At 44.6% G+C, this 18,701-nt stretch overlaps 1 protein-coding gene across 4 annotated transcripts in view; it reads left to right on the top strand.

The window, feature by feature from the left end:
- Positions 1 to 18,701, top strand: part of PUS7 (pseudouridine synthase 7) — a 47,492-nt gene that overhangs the window by 12,174 nt on the left and 16,617 nt on the right. For all 4 annotated transcript variants that reach the window (XM_054989004.1, XM_054989006.1, XM_054989007.1 and 1 more), the window contains 6 exons: positions 4,775 to 4,859; positions 4,971 to 5,072; positions 11,591 to 11,735; positions 15,980 to 16,091; positions 17,903 to 17,980; positions 18,501 to 18,629. In XM_054989004.1, the coding sequence (XP_054844979.1) occupies positions 4,775 to 4,859; positions 4,971 to 5,072; positions 11,591 to 11,735; positions 15,980 to 16,091; positions 17,903 to 17,980; positions 18,501 to 18,629 (651 nt within the window). The remainder of the gene's footprint in view (positions 1 to 4,774; positions 4,860 to 4,970; positions 5,073 to 11,590; positions 11,736 to 15,979; positions 16,092 to 17,902; positions 17,981 to 18,500; positions 18,630 to 18,701) is intronic.

Below are 18,701 nucleotides of genomic sequence, written 5' to 3'. Positions count from 1 at the left end.
TAGTGGTATTGGTTGGACAGGTGGCGTACCTCGTGGTGCGGGCAGCAGCGGAGCCGGCGGCAGTTGGGGCCGAGGCATCCCTCTTGGCGCGGGTAAACGGGGCGCTGGTTGTACTGGTGCTGGGGGGGTCTCTCGTGGTGCTGGCTGCAGCGGCTCGGGTTGCAACGGCACAGGTTGTAATGGGGGAAGAATATCTCTGGGAACCGGTTGTCTTGGGACGGGAGTTCCTCTGGGCCCAGGCATTTGTAGCGGCCGAGGAGTGGTCCCCCTTCCAATCGGTCCCGGTAGCGGAGAGAGAAGCGGAGTAGTACCCCTTTGTAACGGCGCCAATAGTCTTGGCAGAAAAGGTTGCCCCCCTCCTTGGGATGTTGTTGGTGGACTAATTGGCGGTGTGGTGGCGGGAGGCTCTCCCGGAGGGCGTTCAGGTGTACCTCTCGGGGTTGTCGGAGGTTCCTCTATAGGTAATCCCCCACAGGCCCCGTTCTCTTCCACTTCTTCCTCTGTATCTGGGTCAGGACAGGGATCCTCTGGTTCAGGACAGGGATCCTCTGGTTCCGGGCAGGGATCCTCTGGTTCCGGGTTGGGATCCTCTACTGGAAGCGGCTGGCCTGCTCCCGACTCCGTCCTGGGGATATACTTCTGTAAGTTAGACAGGCTCTGTTGCAGACCTGCTGGCAGTTCCCGATTTCCTTCGGAAGTCCCAACCACGAGTACAGACAGTAGGTGAACTGCATGGGCCAGACTCTCTTCCATGCTTGTCAGCCTTTCCTCTAAGATTTGTACGCGACCCATATTTCTCTCAGCGGTTTCGTTATCAGTATACTGCTGAGGTGGTTCCTCGGCGGCTTGCGAGGTATCTACATATTTAGCGCCTGGCTCAGCACAGGCTGCCCTGGGCCAAGGCCTTATTTCCCCCATGCCTTGGGCCCCTGCACCTTGCTCTTCTTGGGACCTTCCCGCCAGGATCCCTTTCGCTAGTCCCGTAACTGCTGAGATCCCAGCATCAATTGCTACGGTTCTGCTTTGCAATTGTATCCACGAGTGTTCACTTAGGTCTTGTTGCCCCGTCCACGGGGTAACTTCTGCATAGTCCCAACTTAACACATTGCGACGGGACGTTTCCCTCTCCAACCGGTCGGCTTCTCTGTTCCAGTAGTACCATGGTTGGCTACTGGGTTGCTCAGCAATTGCTTCTAAGCTCTGCCGGCCGTCTATCGGGGGTTGCATAAACACTGTACTCGCCCTTCGTTCTCTTGCTTCCCGCGGCCTCGCGCCCCACTGCGTCAGAGTCGGCAAGGATATCAACGGATCTGCTTTGGCAGTTGGCCGGGTATCCGTTTTACTGGGAGCGAGAGTATAAATTGTAGTAACAGAAGCTCCTGTCCCGCTGGGCCCAGGTCCTTGAGGTTCCAGTCCTTGAAGGCCGGGGGAGGCATATGGATCAAACAAAGGGTCCCTGTCGGGAACGGCTTTGATATCCGTCTTCTCCGGCTTAGGCATTGGAAAAATGTGATTCGTAACAAAATGTCAGAACTGTGGCTAGATAATGTCATTGCTCCAGACTAACTTATGCAATCAGACAAAAGCCCGTTGTTTTCAAAAGTTTACTGAAGAAAGAATTCATTATAGTCCACGGGCCTGAATACAATATTCAGGCTGGTACACGTGTATTGTTACGAATGATAGGTAAAGCATGAGCTACAAAGTATCAGAACCCAGCAGGCCCATCCTCCCCCCCCAGTTCTCAAAACAATCCCTTCGAAGCTGAGAAAGTGAAAGTTTCCCAGGGCTGGAGAAGCGATAGCCAAAACAATTCTCTTCCGTGCGATATCTGCTGGGAACGTCTTGGCACCTGTGAACAAAGCACTTAGCATACTGAAAGAATTAATATGGAGTCTCTTTAGTTACACACATACACTTCAAACCTGACAATGTGCACCTGAAAAAAAATCGGGTTTTCTGCTTCGGGTTTACTCTCCACCCCCTCCCATCAGATGAAAAAGGCGATGGGGCATTTGAAAGCAGCAGCACTTTATTTATTTATTTATTATTTCATTTATAAACTGCCCATCCTTAGGGGCTCTGGGCAGTGAACAGCAATTAAAATCAATAACAAGAAAACAATAATTCTAAACTCAACATACAATAGACAATAATAAAATAAATTAACCAAGTACATTAAAGTGCAATGGTGGGGAGAACCACCCCTCCCCCATAGGGCTTGGTTATGAATCGCTTTGGAAAGCTTTGCTTCGGGATTGCCAAATTGGCTCAGCAGTGCTGGGGACGATTTGGGAATCCCGAATCTTTCCTAATTGGGCCCAATTCGGGTTATAAACCTGAAATGGAAACACAAAGCACACATCCCTAGTGAAAAACCATTTGCATAACCAGTGCCTTTGCTTGATCAAATCCCACTTTGAAGATCAATTGGAGGGAGAATCCCAGAGTAGCCAGGTTATTGTTTACAGCCTTCTCCCATGATGATTTAAAATTATCCTTAATAACAAGGGGGGGTTGTCCCTTTGGACCATAATTTAATTTTAACCAATTGAATGATGGAGACGAGGGCCACTCTGGTTGATACTTTAATCATGCCGGTCTCCAGTCTCAAGTTTACATTTGAGACCCACTTTGGCATTTGAAGGCCAGTTCTTATACATTTTGATTGTACACTTTCTAGTGAGACTGAATAGGAAGATGGAGGTTCAAGTACTGTTCCATATAAAAGTTTGGCTTGAAAAAGTTTAAGGGTGGCAGGTATATACTGCCCTCCCTTTGTGTGTAAAAATTTAACGATGATTGGGCCAATTTTTGCCCTGTTTCAGCTCTGTGCTCACAATGGATCTTCATCTTTCTGTTTGCTTGCATTACTGTGCCCAAGTACTTAAAACTAACGACTTGTTCAATCTTTTGATCATCAATACTCCATTCCTTAATTTTGGGTTAATTCCCAAATGCCATTATTTTGGTTTTATTTGGTTTATTTTAAAATATTCATCACTGCAGAAATGGCTAAAAGCGTTTAGGGCCCTTCTTAAGCCCACAGGAGTTCTGGAAAGAATTATTGTATTGTCTGCATACAGTAGTATTGAAATCTTGCAATCTGATAGTTTAGGGAGGATGACAGTCGAGGCTGCTTATTTGGCTTACTACACTGTTGATATAAAAAATTAGTAATGAGGCCAATAGGCAGTCTTGTTTCACTCCCTTTGATGTTTTAACAGGGTTTGATAAATGCCCGTTTCTGTTACACTGAACCTTAAGAGAGGCGTTAGTATATAGAGCTTGGATTAAATAAAGAAGCCTTCGATCAATGGATGTTTCCTCAAGCTTTTCCCATAATTCGACCCTAGAAATGTAATCGAAAGCTGTTTTCAAGTCTATAAAGGCAGCATATAATGACACTACGCTCTTTGAAGTATATTTTTCAATTAAATGCTGCATAATTAAGCAGTGGCTTGATGTTGTTCTTCCCGCCCTGAAACCTGCCTGCTCTTCTACAATTATATTTTCCTGATCCATCTGGTTCTTAAGTTTCTCCAGTTGATGATTGGCATAGAGTTTACTGATGGAACTGAGCAGGCTAATCGGTCTATAGTTTGCTGGGTCATTCCTCTTCCCTTTCTTAAAGGAAGGTACTACAATTGCCTGTTTCCAGTCTTCCGGAATCTGACCAGTGGTATCGATATAGAAAAATAATGATGCCAACAACAGTGCCCACCAGTCTGAGTTGTTCTTCAGAACTTCTGGCGGTGTATAATCTAGCCTGGGGGCTTTCCTACTTTTAAGTTGACTAATAAGTGATTTAACTTCCTGGTTGTTGTGGATTTTCTGGGCTGTATCTCCATGGTCTTGGCATTGTAGTTCCTGACGTTTCACCAGCAGCTGTGACTGGCATCTTCAGAGGTGTAGCACCAAAAGACAGAGATCTCTCATGGTCCAGGTTGGGAAATTCCTGGAGATTTGGGAGGTGAGGCCTGGAAAGGGTGGGGTTTGGGGAAGAGAGGGGCTTCATTGGGGTGTAATGCCATAGAGTTCACCCTTCAAAGCAGACATTTTCTCCAGGGCAGCTGATTTCTGTTGCCTGGAGAACAGCTGTAATTCCGGGAGATCTCCAGCTACCACCTGGAGGCTGGCAACCCTACTCAGAGCTTTCTCAGCCCCACCCACTTCACAGGGTGATTGTTGTGGAGATAATAAATAACATACTGTGTAAACTGCTCCGAGTGGGTGTTAAATTATCCTGAAGGGCGGTATATAAATCAAATGTTGTTATTATTATTAACAATTTGCGTCATTTCCATAAGAGACAGGAGAACATATACTTCTCCTTTTTAAATTAGGTGATTTTCATTCTGTGTGTTTTAAAATCTGTAATATGTGCTTTTTAAAAAACTAAACTGTGTTTTAATCTGCACAGTTTAAAAAATCTTGTTAATTGTTCCCTTGCACCCTGGTGTTGCATTTTTAGCCACCTTGAGTCTGAGGAGATATGGTGGGATATAAAAATTTTAATGGAACAAAATAAATAAATACATTTTTCATAAGGGTTAAAAACCAAAATGGAAAAAAATGTTTTTATTTTTCAAACTGTTCCTTAAGGAACATACTAACAAAAAAGTAGAAAAGCAGATTAATGGCATGAAAGAATTGATCTGGTAGTTCTTAGTCTTGAAAGCAAGGATACATTCAAAACAGGTATCTAAAAGGGGAAATTTGTGTCAGAAATGCTTGCCGAGCTCTGTTAACCTCTTTGTGTCTTATTTGTTAGATATTCTGATTTTGTTGTTCACGAGATAGGAAAAGATGGCCGTGTTGTTCATTTAGATGACTTCTCTGTGCCCGTAGATGATGAGGTAACTTCCTGTCCTTTGCATAGCCTCCCTCACTAATTAAAGTCTTTATTAAAAGCTGAGTATACGTGCAGATTTTTTTTTTTACATGCTGTCATGTTTAATACTTCTTAGGATCCACCTGAAGAGAATTTTGCTGCGTTGTCAGCTGAAGAGAAGCGGCAGCTAGAAGACCTTCAGCTTTTTAAGAATAAAGAAGGCAGCGTGGCCATTGAGGTAAGCTGTGTCAGAACCAGGGCTTTTTTTCAGGGGGATTGCGGGGGAATGGAGTTCCGGAACCTCTTGAAAATGGTCACATGGCTGGTGGCCCCGCCCCCTGATCTCCAGACAGAGGGGAGTTGAGATTGCCAAAGTCAATCTCAACTCCCCTCTGCCTGGAGATCAGGGGGCGGGGCCACCAGCCATGTGACCATTTTCTCTGAGGGCAACCCACTGAGTTCCACCACCTCTTTTCCCAGAAAAAAAGCCCTGGTCAGAACACACAACGTAAACTGTAATGAGCCTTTGTTCACCACTCTGAGTGGAGCACTAATCTGTCTATAGGCACACTGTGGTTGAGCGGCTAAGGCCTTCCCAAGTTGCTGACTCCTAGCACTGGTATTCTGAGGTTTGTGTGTGCAAAGTCCCATCAGGTCTCAGCCAACCTATAGTAACTCCATAGGCAGGGCCGGTGCCAGAGGTTTTGGCGCCCGCGGCGGCATGCATGTGCGCGCCCGCCACGGCCTGCGTGATGACGTCATCGCAGACGTCATCACGTGCCGCAGCGGGGCTGGGCGGCGCACGGAGGACTGCCGAGTGCAGAAGCTGCGAGCTGCTGCTGGAGCAGCGCGCGGAGGCTGCTCTGTGCGCCGCCCCAGCAGCAGCTCACGGCTTCTGCGCTCGGCTGGGGCGGAGGAGCGCGCAGCGGAGCTGGCGTGGCTAGCTGCAGCTGCCGCTGCAGCCAGCCAGCCCCGTCCTTCCGCCGCCACCACGCACCCCAGCCGGGTGCACAAGCTGCGAGCTGCTGCTGGGGCGGTGCGCAGAGGCTGCGCCCGGCTGGGGCGTGTGGCGGCGGCAGCGCGCCGGCCCTGTGCAGAAGCCCCGAGCTGCTGCTGGGGCGGGTGCCGCACGGAGGCTGCTTGGCGCGATGCCCCAGCAGCGGCTCGCGGCTTCTGCGACTAGCTGGGGCGTGTGGGGGCAGAGGAGCGCGCTGCAGAGCTGCCGTGGCTGGCTGCAGCTGCTGCTGCAGCCATCCAGCCAGCTCCATGCCACCACCGCCGCCGTGCGCCCCAGCTGGGCGCAGAAGCCGCGAGCCGCTGCTCGAGTGGCGCACGGAGGCTGCGCCCAGCTGAGGTGAGTGGGGGCGGCGGCGGCAGCAACGGGCTGGCTGCAGCAGTAGCTGCAGCCCAGTCATGCCAGCTTTGCTGCGCGTGCCTCCGCCCCCAACACCCCCTCCAGCGCCCCTCCAGTGGCCGCGCGCCCGAGGCCACCGCCTACCTGGCCTCCATGGGCGCGCCGGCCCTGTCCATAGGGCTTTCAAGGCAAGAGACAGAAGTGGTTTGCCATTACCTGCATAGCGACCCTGGACTTGGTCATTTCCCATCCAGTACTAACCAGGGCAGACTCAGCTTCTGAGATCTGATGAGCTCAGGCTAGCCTGGGCCAGAGGTTTGATGCCTCTAAATATGGAGGATCTGTGGCCATCTTGGCTAGTAGCTGTTATTGAACTTCCCTTCCATGAATCTGTCTAATCACTTTTTAATGTCATGTATGCTCTACTGGCAGTGAGTTCCACCACTGGATTATTTGTTGAATGAAGAAGTATTTCCTTGGACATTAAATCCATAGAATCTTTATCCAGAGAACAGAAGGAAAACATAATTGGTTTTATATTAACTAAGCTGAAGGTTAATTTTAGATGAAGCTCTAAGCAGAGTGTCAATAAACGCCGATTTGGGTAGTCTCATCTAGTGATTGTAAGGCAAGCTTTTCTCCCCCACCCCTTATACAAGGTCCTTTTTGAAGATCACCTTCTTCAGGTTTAAGACTCCTTCTCTCTAATGGCCAAATACATTATTTCACAAAATAGACAACACAAGTCTTGTTTAGTCTACAGAAAAAATACCCGTAAGAAATGTACTTTGTTTATGGCCCAACAGTAAGATGCTGTCTAGGAAAGGAGGGTTTAGACTACAGACTACCAGTTGCTATACCACCATTTCCCATATGATATCAGACTCACCTTAGCAAGGATGTTACTAATACAGAGATGTTGTATGTGCTAGAGAACACCTTGGCTGCCATTTAGAGAGGTGTGTTTAAAAGAAGCATTGTAGGTATGGTAAGTACTTAGGTGGAGGGCAGTAAGTTGAATGTCACTTGTTGCAATGCCACTGATAATATTAAGATGCTGTTGTGGCTTTTTTATTTTAAATATAGCAGTTGTATGGTTTAGGTAACACATAAAAGCCACGTGTCTTAGATCACTGCCCTTAGAAGTCTTTGATTTCTCAGTCACAGGATTATTGCAGAAACTTAAAGTTTTGGTATATGATGTGCCCTGGGCTGGTGCTACCATTAGGCCAACTAGGCGGCCGCCTGGGGTGCAGACCTCAGAGGGTGCAGACAGGGCTTTTTTTCTGGGAAAAGAGGTGGTGGAACTCAGTGGGTTGCCCTTGGAGAAAATGGTCACATGGCTGGTGGCCCCGCCCCCTGATCTCCAGGCAGAGGGGAGTTTAGATTGCCCTCCACGTTGCTCGGCGGCGCGGAGGATAATCTCAACTCCCCTCTGTCTGGAGATTAGGGGGCGGGTCCACCAGCCATGTGACCATTTTCAAGAGGTTCCGGAACTCCGTTCCACCGCGTTCCTGCTGAAAAAAAGCCCTGGGTGCAGAACTGACCCAAGGGGCACAATTTTATAGAGACTCATTTCTTGAAAAAATGCAACTGACAATTTATATTTTTTATTTTAAGATAAATACCACAACCATGTTATGGAATATAATGAATTATAAAGATTTATAAAAGTTTTCTATATACTGCATCCCCTATCCGTTGCAAAAGTTCCATTGGCACCAGCTGCTGCGTTCTGCCTCCTGGGGTTATAAGTCGGCAAACAGGACTAATGGGTAGGCAGCAGTGGGGGAGAAAACTTATTGAGCACCCCCCAACAGGGAAGGGAGAATGGTCCTCTCAGCAGACAGTCAAGCAGCTCAAAAGCCCACCCTAACATTTTTAACAAGCTATTTCCCAATTGGTAAAACAAATATCAGAAAACTGTACCATAAATGGGCTACTTGGAATAATTATTAAGGTTAGCCTTGCCTAGGGTGCAAAAAAGCCTGGCACCGGCCCTGGATGTGCCCGTACGTTGAGTCTGCTGCCAGGGTGTCTCTTACAGTTGTCTGGCTGTTACGAGTTCTATTCAAGCTGTATTGCCATATACATGGTGGAGCTTAGCAGTGCAAGCTTAAGCATGTACACTGAGAAGTACATCCCACTGCGTTCAGTGGGACTTATTCCTTGGTTACGGGTGTTTAGGTTCAGATCCTGGAACATAGAAACGGCAGCAAGCTCCGAAGAACTTTTTTCATACTTACAATATGTCCTCTCTGGTTTTTTTGTTGCAGTTTAGTTGACAGTCTTGGGATTACAGCACCAATTAAGGATGCCAGCTGGCCAGGTCTTGTCCCTTTAATAGAGGCTACTAATATAATAGATCCAGAGGAGTTAGCCATGTTAGTTTGTAGTTGCAAAATAGTAAAGAGTCCAAGAGCAGCTTTAAGACTAACCAACTTTATTGTAGCATAAGCTTTCGAGAGCCACAGTTCTGGCCCTGAGGATAGGAATGACAGATACTCTGGGATATGAAAAAAACAAAGTAAAATTTTATTTTTATAAGAAGCGTATCGGTTTCATATTATTTCTAAAACTTGATGGCTTCAAAAGAGTAGTTCTTAATTTTTAAAGTTACTTTACTTAAACCCAGTCACACGTATCTCCTCTCAGGCTTCACCCACAATTTGCCTGCTTTTGATATTAATTTCTCTCTCAGTTACAAGTAAGACCTTTTCTCAGGCGCACACACAGTTTGCCTGCTTTTCCCTGACTAAATGTTCTTTCACGAACACACAGCTCAGGTTTCCACATAGGTTATATTTCTCTCAGACTACATAAACAAGCTCAGGCTGCACATAGCTTGCCTACTTTTGATATTAATTTCTCTCTCAATTACAAGTAAGGCCTTTTCTCAGGCATCTGACGAAGAGAGCTGCGATTCTCGAAAGCTTATGCTACAATAAAGTTGGTTAGTCTTAAAGGTGCTCCTGGACTCTTTACTATTTTACTAATATAATGTTCATTTATAGCCCACCACAGGGCTCTTTTTCTGGGAAAAGAGGTGGTGGAACTCAGTGGGTTGCCCTCAGAGAAAATGGTCATATAGCTGGTGGCCCCGCCCCCTGATCTCCAGGGGGCAATAACTCCCCTCTGTCTGGAGATCAGGGGGCGGGGCCACCAGCCATGTGACCATTTTCAAGAGGTTCCGGAACTCCGTTCCACCGCGTTCCAGCTGAAAAAAAGCCCTGGCCCACCATTCTCACTGAGGGGAATTACAGAAACATGATAAAAACCATTTAGTCAAATGGTAAAGATCTCTGATGAACAAAACAGTTCAGTGGTGCTAGCACTGAAGTATAGGAAAACAGTGCAGGCAAACACCTACCCACCCCCCACCCGTCTAAGATAACAAAACAGTGCAGTGCAGGCAACACAGCTGTCTAAGGCACTAACAAAACAGTGCAGTGCAGGCAACACAGCTGTCTAAGGCACTGGTACTCACACTGGGGATTGTGGAGAGCCATGCTTGGACTTTCCGTCAACCCAAAGAGCCACTGAGTATCACTGGCAGGGCTTTTTTCTGGGAAAAGAGGTGGTGGAACTCAGTGGGTTGCCCTCAAAGAAAATGGTCACATGGCTGGTGGCCCCGCCCCCTGATCTCCAGACAGAGGGGAGTTGAGATTGCTCTCTGCGCCGAGCACGGAAAGCAATCTCAACTCCCCTCTGTCTGGAGATCAGGGGGCGGGGCCACCAGCCATGTAACCATTTTCAAGAGGTTCCGGAACTCTGTTCCACCACGTTCCAGCTGAAAAAAAGCCCTGGTCACTGGTTATACAATACTGAGAGCCTTGCTACAAGTGACATTTTACACGTGAAGGATAAAGGATCATTTTTGCAAGTCTTTCTGGGAACTGAAGTTCCTCTCCCCCACCCCTTTTCCTTCTGTTCCTTCCCCTCGCTGCCTGAAGAGACAGAGAGAGCCTACGGCAACATCAGCTTTTGCAAATTGTCTTGCTGGGCGGGGGGGGGGGGGGATGCTCCGGAGAAAGCTGAGAAAGTTGCAGCTGCCTGCCCCAAAGATCATTGAGAGCAGGCTTGTGACTGGAGGAACGATTTGCAAAAGTTGCTGTTGCCGCAGGCAACAGGCAGTGACCCTTTATCCTTCACGTGTAAAATGTCACTTGTAGCGAGGCTCTCAGAAGAGGGTTACAAAGGAAGAAGGCATTGAATGGCAGTAAAAAGGAGGGTGATCTGTATGGTGAAGATGGCAATCGGCTACCATACATTTCCTTACAGAAGCAGCCTCCTGAGCCAATCCATTAAACCATTATTTACAAGAATACTGTCTTGAGCGTTTCTGTTTTGTACATTCTGGGAAATGGTAGAAGCGTGGGGGCCTTCCTAAAATTTAATATGCAGAAATGAGCAGTTGAAGCTTTTCATAGCATGGCAGTAAATAGCACCATCTGATCATTGCTGCAGCTCTCTGATATTCAGGGGATAGGTAGGGAGACCGGTTTAAAAGCTGGTAATCTGGTAGTTTCCAGCGAACCCGCAAGTGCTGTGTCTGTTGGGCTTGGTGTTAGAAATGTTATTCTAGGCATCCAGGGGCTATCTGCTCTAAGAGCATGAACACGCATGAAGCTGCCTTATGCTGAATCTGAATATTGCTCTGTCAAGGTCTCCGTCAAAGGTAGAGGCCTTTTACACCACGTATAATAATAACATTTGATTTATATACAGCCCTTCAGGACAATTTCACACCCACTCAGTTTTAGATGTTTTAAATGCCAAAGATGTAATCCCCTCAATGAAACAAAGTGTAAATGCCTGTTTATTGTAATTCTTGGGTTTTTAACAGTTTGCCAAGAGTTGTTTTATCATTTCTTTTATGGTTTAATTTTAATTCTTTTCTTGTTTGTATTTTATGGTTTTATCCTTTCTTGTATTAAGTCTTTAATTATTAAAAAAAATACAAAGTGTGTTATTATTGTCCTCACAACAATTACCCTGTGAGGTAGGTGGGGCTGAGAGAGATCTGAAAGAGCTGTGACTCACCCAAGGTCACCCAGTTGGCTTCAAGCAGAGGAGTGGGGAACCAAACCTGGCTCTCCAGATTAGAGTCCTGCTGCTCTTAACCACTACACCAAACTGGTTCTGACCTGATTCTTTTAACTGGAGATGCCGGGGATTGAACCCGAGACTTTCTGCATACCAAACAGATGCTCAGCCACTGAGCCACAGTCCCACCCTGTTGCATCTGGGCTCACAGATTGGCTGTCTAGTTGGGTTGGCTTCAGAATTTCTGCACCCAGTGCAGAGGATATCTAGTGCTTGATGAAGATAAATTTCAACAAACTTCAAAGCTTTGCCTTCATTATTCTCATTATTATTATTTTAACAACACTGCTGCTTAGGTCATTGAAGACACTAAAGAGAAAAGAACAGTGATACATCAGGCTGTGAAATCCCTGTTTCCAGGACTAGAAACTAAAACGGAGGATCGGGATGGGAAAAAATACATCGTTGCGTATCATGCTGCTGGCAAAAAAGCCCTTGCAAGTGAGTTTGATTGCTTTTACTTCGGAACTGAAAAACAGAAGTTGGTCTGTAGTGTATGGTGATTCTCACAACCCCAGCCTGTGTGAAAGGTGGTTCTGCTGCATTTTTAACAGTGTAAGAATTGGACTCTTCAAAGAGCTTTAAAATTCTCTTTTCGCTGGGTCTAGCATAGTGCAAAGAGCCGACTGAAAGAAAGATCATTAAGAAAGTAATGGTTGTTTATAGTCTGAATTGTTCAAGTCGATGGGCGGGTGATGGCAAATGACGTTTTTGTGTAAGTGTGCATATGAAGGAGCTAAGATAAAGGTGTTTGTAACCACAGAATGAAAACATCTCAATTGAGCTCTGTAGATTGTTCTTCCATTTGTAGCCTTATGGGGTATTTCACACTAGCTTATCTACAGGAGTGTTGCATGAGTTCAGGAGTAGGCGTGGGCAGCTGGCTAACATTTCTGCAGCCTCGTTCTGGTGTTCCCATGAAAGCCGCAACCGTTTGTGAAAGGAGTTGGCCCGTGGCAGCTGGAACCCCACGAGTGGTTGCAACGGTTTTCTGGTAGATAGCCAAAGAACAAAAGACTGCAGTAGACTGACACAAACTGACACACGTGGAAGTTAATGGAACCAATGGCAGAGATTCTTGTATACTGTAAAAAATTTATACAGAGCTTAAGTTGTCCATGGCTCTTGTGCAGGAAATGGTGGAAAAGCCTTTCTGAAATAGCAGCCTGCCTGACTCGCCTTTTGTGCTCAAATATGGAGGTCCAAGAAATCTTAATCACAGGAAAAATACCGGCCAGCTGCCAGAAGCAAACGCAGTTAGGCTGCCTGCTCCAATAACCACATTTTAACATATAAATATATCTGATACCTTGTCAGAGAGGAGATTTCCCTCCTCACCCATTCCTACATATTATCTTACTGTAAATGGTGTTGGATTTTACTGAGTCAAGATACTTTCTGATCTGGCTTTTTCACTGCTCATCGGAGAGGTAACAGCCTCTTATCTTCCCATCTAGCTGGGTTCAGTTGCACAGGAGAGGTGGGCTTCAAGCATGAAGTTTTACTTCCTAGCTTTAGGGTAAGGTTGCAACTGACTACAAGATTATCTCATTTTTCTTGTGAAGCTTTTTTGCCATCTGGAGATCAGCATTGGTGCCTGCTAATGAATGCAGATTGAGTTCCTGGGTAAAAACCATTGGGAATCCTAGCTTTACGTTGGTCTGATGACCTTAGAACTGAAGTATTGCCTGGAACGGCAATATTCTGCTTCCTTGCCAAGCTTAAAACAAACAAGCAAAACTGGAATCCTGTTTTGAACCGCGGCTATTTTTTATTAGTGTTAAAGCGATTTAAGTGATTTAGTGGAAAATTTAATTGTGTGTATGTATATTGCATTAAATATATAAGAATAATCCACGTTTGCATGCATTGTGCATGGAGCATGAATGTTTAGCAGGTCCAAAAGAACTCTTCAGACAACCCCTGCTCTCCATCTTGCCCTGCTCGGCTGTTCTAGAAAAATGCATGCGTTGGTTTATCAGATGGTTTTTCTAAATTGTAAAGATAGGAATATAAACAGCTACATAGGATGGTATAAAACTCCTTGGCAAGGGTCTTTCAGAATTTTCTAGGAATATAGCAAACATTCATTTGAGTGATAAAGTTATTCAATACGTATAATCAGAATTTTTCCTGATATGTAAGTATTTGCAGGATTCGTTTGTTTTGTGCTGTGGGGGCAGTGGCACACAGCAGGCTTTTTGGATCCCAATTAAATTAGGCTCTTAGGTTCATGGTGGACTTAGAGCTTGATTCTGTTCTGAACACCTGAACAATTCTACCTGTGGTTATTTCTTGGATCTCTGCATCGCGGCCCTCGATGTAGTTTGTCACGTCTGTAGCTGAAACCTGCCTTTTGTTCACATCGTCCTCTGCACGACTCCATTGCATAGCTGTCTAAAAGAGACGTCAGTCACTCCATTAACTGTGGAATGCTCCAGATACGTACTGGCATAAAGTGTCATATAACCCATAAATGTGCATGCACCCATCTGAAGCACTTCGGTAGCTCAAGGATAAAACAAGTAAACATTGCTCTCTTATGCTCTTTACCCTATGCATGTGAACAGAGGTCAGAACTTCAACAGGTAAGCGATGTTGGCATTTCATGCTTGGAGAAAATGAAATGCCAATCCAATGGACAGTAATTTAAACCAGCTAAATAGTGAAGAACTTGGAGGAATGAATAGGAAGTACTGTACTGACTCACACTGGGTAATCCACCTTGAGTCCCAGTGAGAAAGACAGACTATAAATAATGTAATGTAAAAAAATAAAATAAAAATAATAAAAATAAAATAAAAAATAAAAAATTCTAATGTGGTCAGTGATGCTTATTTCTAAGTAACTGTGAAAAAGACTGCATGTTTAAAGTAAACTAAGCTGCAATAGAGAATCAAGTTTCACATTGTTCTCTCGTTATGATCTTTTAATGATAAAGATAGATAACCTCTTGAGGCTTTAAATTCCTGCAGGTGTGTGAAATTCCTACGGCTTCTTTCAGGAAATAACCAAGGTCCTTGGGAATTAATCCAGATTCTCCATATCTGCTTTGTTTGTGGATTATAACCAAGGACAATTGTTCCTAACTGTAAACCTCCTAAAATTGTTCTCCGTACAAGATCTGTACCTAAAGCTATGGAAGACAAAGTTCAAAGCTGCTGGGGTGATGAAACACAATGCCATCCTAAGCAGAATTGCACCTTTCTAAGCCCATTAACCTTAATGGATTTAGCAGGGTGTAATTCTGCTTAGGACTGCACTGTTAACCATGGTTAATGGGAAGCCATGGCTTGCAAGCCCACTTCCACAATGGGTTTCACATACTGTTTTGTAGCCAACCTTTACCCCAAGGTTTGAGCTTTCAGAGGAATCCCAACAGATAAGGAAAGCATGAAGAATCACTATTGTTTCCTTATCGCCATTCTAGTTGGGCTCTTATATTGGGAAACTTTCCAAGACACCGCTATGAAGTCCTGGGTTATGATACTCCAGTCTAAACCAATTCAATCTAGTGGGTTTTATACTTCCGTAAGCATACATAGGATTGCACTGCTGTGAACTTCATTGGGGTTTTGAGCATGGTTTTCCCCTGGGCTTTTTTTCAGCGGGAACGCAGTGGAACAGAGTTCTGGCACCTCTTGAAAATGGTCACATGGCGGGTGGCCCTGCCCCCGATCTCCAGAGAGAGGGGAGTTTAGATTGCCCTCCGCGCCATCTAAACTCCCCTCTCTCTGGCGATCAGGGGGCAGGGCCACCGGCCATGTGACCATTTTTGCCAAGGGCGATTTAAACTTTAAAAAACTCCCCCCCCTTGTTCCAGCTGACCCAAAGTGACGTCTTTGTGCAGTCTTGAGTTCCACCACTGAGTTCCGCCCCCTCTTTTCCCAGAAAAAAAGCCCTGGTTTTCCCCCATCCGTATCCAGCGCTCTGGCCGCTGTACCAGGCTGGCAAAAAATGCAGTAAATGGCAGTGGGTAGGATGCCATGGATCCTCCATTCCACTCGCAGAAGTGCTTTCGTCCAGCATAAGGTACCTTCCCCTGAGCATCTTGCCCCAGAGGAAGATTCCTTCCACCCAAAGAAAGCCTCTCCAGTAGCAGAACAGATCTGGCGGGCTCCAAACAAGGAAGCAGACACTCGAGACCCCGTGTGGTGTAGTAGTCAGAGTGTCAGACTAGGATCTGGAAGACCCAGATTCATAATTCACAGCTTGGTGCGCGATCTTGAGCCGATCTCATGTTCTCTGCATAACCTACCTCACAGATTTGTTGTGAAGATAAATGGAGGAGAGGAGGATGGAAGCTGTTTTGGATCCCCATTGGGGAGAAGGGGTCCATGTGTGTGTAAATAAACGATCATTTTAAATTGGTGAGAAGTATCCTGATTTCACTGTGACCAGTAAAATCATGTTTTCTGATGGTGGCAGGGTCCTCCCCGCTTTTGACCCACTAGCATTCATTGAAGAATAAGCTGTGTTGCGGTAGTGCTGGACTTTGAAGAACTGTCTGGCAAGGATCCAGCTTTCCTATACGAATTCTGAGATCTTTAGTATTTTTTTTTCCAGAATGGAGAATGCAGAGGCAAGTGTACAAATTAACGTTTACAAAAGATACTTAAATGGGAAAACATTTAAATTGTTCCTGGTTTTAATGCGTGGTATGCTTTAATGTTTTGTCTTTACAGATCCAAGAAAACATTCTTGGCCAAAATCTAGGGGAAGTTACTGCCACTTTGTTTTGTACAAAGAAAACAAGGATACGATGGATGCCATCAATGTGCTATCAAAATTTTTAAGGTATTTATTTTTAAAGCAGATGGTGGATGGTGCAGTCCTAGGCATAGTTACACCCTTCTAAAGCCATTGACTGCAGTGGGTATACTGTGTTTAAGAGTACACTGTGAATCTGCTTTGGAGATAATTTGAATACGATTGTAGCATGGCTGCTTTTACTGGTCTGCTCTGAAATAATTTGTAAGCTATGTGTTTGTCATTTTATTTGTTTCTTTATTGAAATATTGTATATTTAAATATACACTGCAAAACCGTCACCAGAAACTACCTGGAGACTGAGAGCAGCAGGCACAGAGCAACACCTGTTGGGCAGTGTTAACATCATGATTATAGCCCTGGAATGTTACATGGTTATCTGTTGACGCTAGCTAGTTGATGGTGAGGTACCTGAGGTTTTGTGGGGGCTCTCTTTTCTTTTTTATTAAAACAGAAAGGGAATACAGAAAAGAGGGGAAGAAAAAGGGGACAAGCAAGACAAATATATAACTATGCTACAAGGATTATGCTACAACTATGCTACAAGAGTACAAAAATCATAACCTTTATACATATTAAAAAAGTGATTAGAGTAATAGTTAAGCCTAATTAGTATATATTTTTCCAAATAAACAACACATGCAAAATTCAAACCTATTTCTACGTGTTATTTTAGTAATAATAGAGAAAAGACAGATATTAACAGTGACAATGCTTATTACTAAATGTAGCTGGTTGTCATACCCTTTAAGAATATTAAAATAAGTACTATTGGGGAATTCTAACCTGTTTCTACTCCTTATTCTAGAAAATGAGAAAAAAACCTCCTTATTTCCCCTCTATTTATCATTACCATTCCACGATGCTGAACATGCCATGTAAATTAGTTATGCTTTGTTTCAGATAGATTTCATCTCTGTGCTTGGTTTTATGTTTGTTTTTCAAATTTTCCGCTACTATACCCTATTGTATCTCTTTCACTGAATGTCCTAACTTTGTATTTTGCTCCGTGAATGTCCTAGCTGTTGATGATATTGTATTTTCATTTGCACTGTGTATTCCGCCTTGGATCTCAGTGAGAAAGGTGGACTATTCATAATAAGAGTTTTAGTGCACTGACGTAAATCTGTGCATGGTTCACATATGGATTACTGGCAGCAGTTCACTTCTATAATTTCTCTTTCGGTAAAGCATCTCCTAAGATGCCCTTTTGTCCCATGGACATCTTTGCCTGCCATTCCTTTCATTTACTGGATATTTTAGCATCCCTCCCATATACCTTAAAAACTTCACTTTCTTTTAGAAAGAGCCATATTTGGTTCCATACTGAGCCTCATTTGGCTCGATGTCCATAGGCTGCAGATCTCTGAGCTAAAAGTATGTCAAGGAGCCCCAGGTTACACTATTGGCCCTGCAAGAAATTCTGGCTCTGAACGTGGCCTCTTCTGCACTGTATCATTTAACTGGATTTTATTTAACATATAGATTCAGCCAGAGCTTTTTTTCTGGGAAAGAGGTGGTGGAACTCAGTGGGTTGCCCTCGGAGAAAATGGTCACATGGCTGGTGGCTCTGCCCCCTGATCTCCAGACAGAGGGGAGTATAGATCTAAACTCCCTCTGTCTGGAGATCAGGGGGCGGGGCCACCAGCCATGTGACCATCTTCAACAGGTTCTGGAACTCCTTCCCTCCACATTCCAGCTGAAAAAAAGCCCTGGATTCAGACCATTTTATTCACACAGACCCCACTCCATTTATTGAAAATGTGTATCCTGTCTATTTCAAAAGAACTCAGGGCAGCGGTTTTGTTGGTGCTAAGTTTTTCTTTTTCTTTTTAAAGAGTTAAGCCAAATATATTTTCCTACATGGGGACCAAAGACAAACGGGCTATTACTGTTCAGGAGATTGCTGTTCTTAGGTAAGTAGAAACTGGAAGATAGTTAGGTAACTGGCCATCTTGGCAAAATACTTAATTATGCAAGAAAATATACTTGGAAGATCAAATTTTTTGTTTCCTTTCATGATTTGGTCTTTATTTAACAGTTCTTGAGTTTATTTGGGGAAAGTGTCATTTCACACTAAAAGGTAATATGAAGTTCTGCAAGTCTTGCATACTCATTTATACACACGTCCTACAATTCTGTTTTTGACAATTGACTAAAAAGGTTTTTTTTTTTAAAAAACCATATTTGTAACCTGTCTTGGATCCCAGGGAGAAAGTTGGAGTATAAATGAAAATAATAATACTTGTCTGTTTAGTCTTGGTTTAGTTTTCACATACAAAACTGGTTAATTGGGGAAATTGGGGGCAGTTGCATGGTAGGAGAGCATGTAGTGAGTGCCGGCATGGCTGTCTTCAGACATTGTAACTCTAGCCAGTTGATTCCCTGTGTGATGACTTAATTTCTTGTGAATTTCGCCCCCTCTCCCCTGCATAGAATTACAGCACAAAGGCTGGCTCATTTAAATAAATGCCTGATGAATTTCAAGCTTGGAAATTTCAGTTACAAGAACCATCCGCTGAAGCTGGGAGAACTGCAAGGCAACCATTTCACAGTGGTTCTTAGGTAAAAATGCCATATTCCAAAACTTGCGCATTATGTATTTGTTGGTGCTTACTGTCAGCAATGTGTTCGCTA

The sequence above is a fragment of the Eublepharis macularius genome, chromosome 9 (assembly GCF_028583425.1).
Source record: "Eublepharis macularius isolate TG4126 chromosome 9, MPM_Emac_v1.0, whole genome shotgun sequence".
Lineage (NCBI taxonomy): Eukaryota > Metazoa > Chordata > Lepidosauria > Squamata > Eublepharidae > Eublepharis > Eublepharis macularius.
Note: the sequence above shows the minus strand (reverse complement) of the source record. Positions and strands in the feature narration are given on the sequence as shown.